Genomic DNA, 6079 nt, shown 5'->3' on the forward strand with positions numbered 1-6079 from the left:
CCCGCCTGGACATGTTCCTGTGTGACCTAGATTAGGTGATCCTGCTCTGGACTGGATGATCTTTCAAGGTCTCTTCCGACTCCTAACATTCTGTGATTCTGTGAAATGCTGCAATAAAACAGTAGCCTTCTTTAGGCTAACAGAGCCAAATTAGTGGCAAGCTTGCTATCAATGCCATTGCTGCTTCTCTAAACTCAACAATCTTTCACAAAAGTGTCTTCTGACACACCCCTCCAAGTTTCAGCTGAAGGGTATCATGCTAACTTTCAGAAAAAACTAAATTAGAATACATATGCTATATTTACTAAACGGATCAACTTCAGAAATCTGTTAAAGAGACCTGGGTAAAAGTCACCTAACTGGGGAAAGAAACAAAAATTTAAATGGTATCATTAATGTTCGACTAGGCAAGAAATAACTGAGAAGTTTGAAAGTGCTTTTTACAATTCTATCATATGTACTAGTTTCACTGCACATGACAAAAAGCATCTGCTTGGCGCAGGAAAAGTTTAATGGAGGAGTTAAATAATCTCAAAGGGGGTTTATCTAAAATGCACACTATATATAACTCACAACACTAGATCTGCCTGGAGGGGAACATAAGTATATCCTTCTCCTCGTCTTGCTATTAAGTGCACATAATACATACTTCAGCACAAAACTTCAGGGAAGATCTATCAGCAAATGAATTTTGTTCTTCCCTTTCCCTTCCTCTGTCTCACTCCAAAAAGTGCTACTACACCCATTCCTCCTAAGACTATGAAAGGTATCTTTTCAGTACAAAAGTGCTATAGGGCCCAGCAGCACATAAAACTCAAACCAAAACCCCAAAACTCAAACTATTGATGGAAAAAAAGCCAGAAAGACCATTTAATTTTGGCAATCACATAACTTCAAAAAAGTCTTAATTTCTGATATAACTGAAAATAGAGGTACTTCAGGGCAAGAAGGAAAGAATGCTAGTGCAGCATATTTAGGAATTGTCAGCTTATCTAAAAAACCAAGATTGTTTTGTCTTTCTCCAAGCGCCAAAGTAAGTTATTGCTTGCCTTTATTCTATTGTCTTCTAGAGAAATTATCCGAGCACGCAACCAGGCATCTTCTTCAGCGTGTACTGCAACAAGTTGCCCAACACTCAGAGTCTGAGCTAGTGACACTGTACTATTCTGACTATAGTATGCTTTCATGTCATCTTCCATTTGTTCCTGGGTGGAAGAATAATCTTTGCCCACATACCTAGAGTATTTTACAAAAAAAACAAAACACCACAAGTGTTAGGAAGCAACTTCAAAAAGCTGAATAAAATCCTAAGAACATTTATATGCATATATAAATATAAATAAATTATGGATATATACATTTTCTATATACATCAGTATCCAAATTCTTTTCCATTAACAGGGTGATAGAAAAGTAAGTGACATTAAATATAGTACTTTGTTGACAACTAACTATGGTCCAGCCGTGTATAATCTAGCATGTTCAAAAATTTCCAATGGTAAATTTTTACTAAGAGCTCTTACTTGACTATTACAAACACGCAGAGCAACTTGACCACAAAGGTAAAGTAGTATCTTGCACCAAGTACAAAAGAGAACTAGCACATCATCTCTGAAGTTACTCAGTCATTAACAAACACCAGCGTAATCAGGTTTTCACTAAGGTTGATCAAAAACAAGGCATTTGAAATAACTTTATAAATAAGCTGTCAAATCATGTGCTGTTTACCCTTGGCCTTCAGAACAATCCTGATATTAGGCTGCTGACCTGATGGTTCATACTGAAGCAGTTTATTAAAGATCTATGGAACACAAGTATATAAACTTACTGAAAACTCCAAATGGGAAGTTCTGAATGCTTCATAAACAAGTCAGATTAGAAAAAACAAAAGGAAAACTTACTCCCAAATTTGTATTAGTAGCTACTGTTATAATTTGTACATAGAGTGAATAATACTGCTTCTTTCTACCACACAGTTTAGATTATCATCCTATAAAAATCTAGGTATATTCTGAAGGTCTCCTATAAGCTCAGGATTAGTGCGGATACTGTAGTATGACATACTATTCTAACTTTGTTATAAAGATTGTTAAATCTGATCATATTCCAGGGAACCTTAATTTTCCTAAAGGTCTGCTACCTCACCATCCATTTATATATTGCTTTTCAAAATTACAGCCCTTTTTGGTTTCTGTGTAAACACTCACCTACTACTTCATCATGGATATGGAGTGGGCTGACAGTCAAATATCTGCTACTTGGAAGCTTCTTTCCTAACTTCTGTTTCATAAAGATACTTATCAGAAAGTAGGAGAATCAGAATTTCCTGCCTCACTCACTATTTTCTGGTAATAGCAGAGTATCATACTGCAGAAGGTTCTGGCTGCTCAAAGTTAATGGAAAAATTCTTTTTTAGGTTATTTAGAAAAGAATCCTGGAAACCAACCTCAAAAAAATCCATCTTAGAAACTAGTCTACATGCAGGTGGCCAGACACTGCAAGTATGCATTCAGCACCATTCTTAGTCTCAACTGGGACCAATTCGCATGTCAAGTAAAGCTTGCTGCTTCATTGTGAAAGGAACAGAAGTGTATGCTTCTATAGTGTAACATGCTATAAAATTTTGTCTATTGAAAAACATAAAAGACAAGAAAAATAAGTATCTGAGCTGGAGCACAGAAACTCAAGGTAGCTGAGAATAAAAGGTGATATTTATTTCTTGTGAGAATTCAAATGTAGCACCTAGCATATAATTTCTGCCTTCAATCACACTGTTGTAGATGTACAGCAAATATCCAGGAGTGTTTCTATCACTTCACTTTTATTCTGACTACATCATAATTCTTACAGAATTGTACCACATCTCAGAACTTAAATAGCACCTAACCTTCCAGCTTTGTCTTAATTAGTACTGCGGTTGAAAGGTTCCACCCAAACAACTCTCAGCCACATACCAAGAAAGTAGAGATATTGTTCCACCCCCAAGACAGAGGAATCTTGATTTTACTGATCCTGCAAAAATCATCATCAAACAATAGCCACTACAAAGTTCTTGTGCAGCTCAGAGGAAAGTGACTGCTAGAGCATGCACAGGAAAGGTAAGTCCATGCACTGTTTACTTCCTATATGTCTACATGAACGTTCTCTTGTCATGGCAAAAAACCACTCCCTTCAGGGCTAGTTCATCTTGAAGATAAATGATCTCGTCCACGAAATACAAAGATAACCCTAAGTAGTAATTTCCGTATCTAGAGACAAGAAACAATTAATCACCACCATACACCTACATAGAGCTGAAAAATTCAGAAACTTTAATATTGTTCAAGAATCATAGTTTAAAATTAGGGAACTAAAAATACTAACATAAGGACCCTCAGCTCATCAGTGTCATATAGTAGCTTAATCCATGGGACTTGAAGCATTCCCCAAAATAATTAGTGGAAACATCCTTAAAATAACAGATTAGAAAGCCAAGATTTGTTACTCCACATATACAGCAAGTTATCAGTGCTGACAGAACTGAAAGGTATACAGTGACAAGAAAAGTTTTGCAGAGTTACATCCCACCTGCACAGCAAGCTGGAAGAGACAGGTCTTCTCACTACAAAGCATGTAATAGGCGTTGTGTCTAACTGTTTCAGTATCTCTATGTACAGATGATTGCATGTCTTAAATTGGCTGTCTTTCCTGGCACTATTCATCTTATTCATCTTTCATGTTTTAGACAAAATTCAAACAGGAATTCTCACAGGAACAACCTAAAACATAAAGCCTCTCTTTTCTTTGATGCAGTTCTTCCTCCTGTGATTTCTTTTTTTAAGCTTAAGCTCACTCACAAATTCCAGCTGTGTCTTCTTCACTAAAATGATTGACTCGTCCAGCCGGAGACAGCACAAATGTTAATGATTGATGAAGAATCTTGCTTTATATTACACTTTGTGGTAAGACCAGTATACAAAACAAATGTATAAGCAATGTACAAAAAAAGCTTTATCTGAGAATAAGCTCAACATAATGATGCTAGCAGCTGAAACAAAGATGGCAACATTCTCAAATGAGAATTTCTCTCATAACCCCCAAGTATGGGGGTTTTCACTAGATTATCAGCCATTGAGATTCCATTACTTCAGGGAACAAGCAGTGGACTGACACATAAAGAAAGTTCAAGGTTGAGTATTCCAATACATGACTGATAGCTAGAAAGAAAACAGGTATCTGAATTTCAGCCTTAAGGCTAGTGTTGGATATTGTCATCCAGGAAGGAATAACAGAGCACTAGTTTCACAGTGAAAGGATCTGTAAGTAAACTGCACACATACTTATTTTAATCCTAGTCAGGACCTCTAAGAATGACTGAAACTATCTAATGAAAGCTGAAACTGTAGAAACTCTTGGGGAACAAAACAAAGCTGTCAATACAGTACATTACTACACAATTACTCAATTCATCCTTTCAAGTGAAATAAAAAACTTCTTAAGATCAGACTGGAATTGAAATAATTTTCAAAATTAAATAACCTCTACAAAAAAGTGTTTGGGTTTTTTTGTTTTTATGTTTGTTTGTTTGTTTGTTTTTTAAGTTCTAAAGAACTGCTAGGATTTCTGTGTTTTATCCCAGCAATTAAATAAAGAAAGCTTATCATGGTATTTCTGAAACAGTACAATAACATAAACATAAGATAGCTACTACAATCCACTTAACGCTGTCCTCTAAGGCTGGGCTGATTAGCAACCAAACCAAGCAGCACTAGTAGTTTATTGTTGGAGGGAAATTCATCTGTCCCCAAAAGCAAAAACTGCAGTGTAATCTGCACACACTCAAGTCACACCTAGTTAGTAGTCAGTTATAGAAGTAAAAAATATTTTAGTAAGTATTGCAGCAATATCTGAGTATTACTAAGTGTTATAGTGGGTTTACTTTAAAAAGTTTTCCAACAGTAAGTGAAATCTGCTTTGATTCTCAGACAAGCGAATGACAGAACTGATCAGCTCGGCACAGAAAAAGTTTCAGAAAATTTCAATTTAAGCACACGAACAAAAGGATTCTTAAGTTTTGTTATCAAAATAAGTAAAGGTCTGCAACCTCCTGTTCTTTTGTTCTCTTATGGCAGACCTGCACAGTATGAATATGCTTTATAAATAAAGTAAAAAAGATAGATTCTGAAGTACAAACTTACCTAATTAGGACCTCATTAGTGTTCTTCACTTCTAACACCATGATGGACACAGATCCTTCCGATGGAATGATTAGAGAAGGGACAGTTATGTCCTCTGGATACTGGTCCTTGGATTCTTCATACTGTTGTTCAGCTGTGGACTTCACACCATGATGCCTCTGGACTTTCTCAGTGACATTCAGATTTTCATCAACACGTCTTTGGGGTTTAGCATAGAGGATGGCCTTTCTGGGGACTTCTGTTACATAGTCCACTATACATACATCTGAGAGCAACTCCAGATTATTTAGAATGTCTTCTGGAAATTTTACTTGGTAAGTGTCTTGGTACAATTTGGGAAGTGCATTAGCCCAAAGACCACTGGAATACTTCAGCAAGATGTTAACAACTTTCTGCTTGAAGTCACTACTAAGTGATGCAGGTGTGATCTCCATATTTGGTTTTAACAAAGGGTCTGCTTTTGCAGAAGTAACATTCTGAGATGCCTTTTCTTGCTCTGTATCACTTTTTGCTATTGGTGGTATTTTCTTAGCAGGATAAACCAGTGCATCCGTCTGGTCATCTTTGTGTACTTTCTCCACCTTGGAAAAAAAAAGTAGAGTCAATGATAAGTTGTATCTCTAAGTCTAGATCACTTTGACAATTACATCTTTATAACATGCAATTTATGCAAGTTTGCTAACAACACAAAACTGGGAGGTGTGGCTGACGCTCCAGAAGGCTGTGCTGCCATTCAGCAAAATCTGGACAGGCTGGACAGTTGGGCAGGGGAAAATTTAATGAAAGTCAACACGGGCAAGTGTAGGATCTTGCATGTGGGAAAGAACAACCCCATGTACCAGTATAGGTTGGGGACTGACCTGTTAGGGAGCAGCACAGGGGAAAGGGACCTGGAGGTGTTG

The 6079-nt window shown here is 36.8% G+C and overlaps 1 protein-coding gene across 1 annotated transcript; it reads right to left on the reverse strand.

The window, feature by feature from the left end:
* Positions 1 to 1049: 1049 nt before the first annotated feature.
* LOC104542158 (tudor domain-containing protein 7-like) lies at positions 1050 to 5758 on the reverse strand (the record flags this gene model as incomplete). Its single annotated transcript, XM_010186375.1, has 2 exons — positions 1050 to 1236; positions 5178 to 5758. Coding segments are annotated over 2 exons (768 nt in total), but the record flags the coding sequence as incomplete, so codon positions are not given.
* Positions 5759 to 6079: the final 321 nt, after the last annotated feature.

Source organism: Mesitornis unicolor, unplaced genomic scaffold, assembly GCF_000695765.1.
Source record: "Mesitornis unicolor isolate BGI_N332 unplaced genomic scaffold, ASM69576v1 scaffold9246, whole genome shotgun sequence".
In the NCBI taxonomy this organism is placed as follows: domain Eukaryota; kingdom Metazoa; phylum Chordata; class Aves; order Mesitornithiformes; family Mesitornithidae; genus Mesitornis; species Mesitornis unicolor.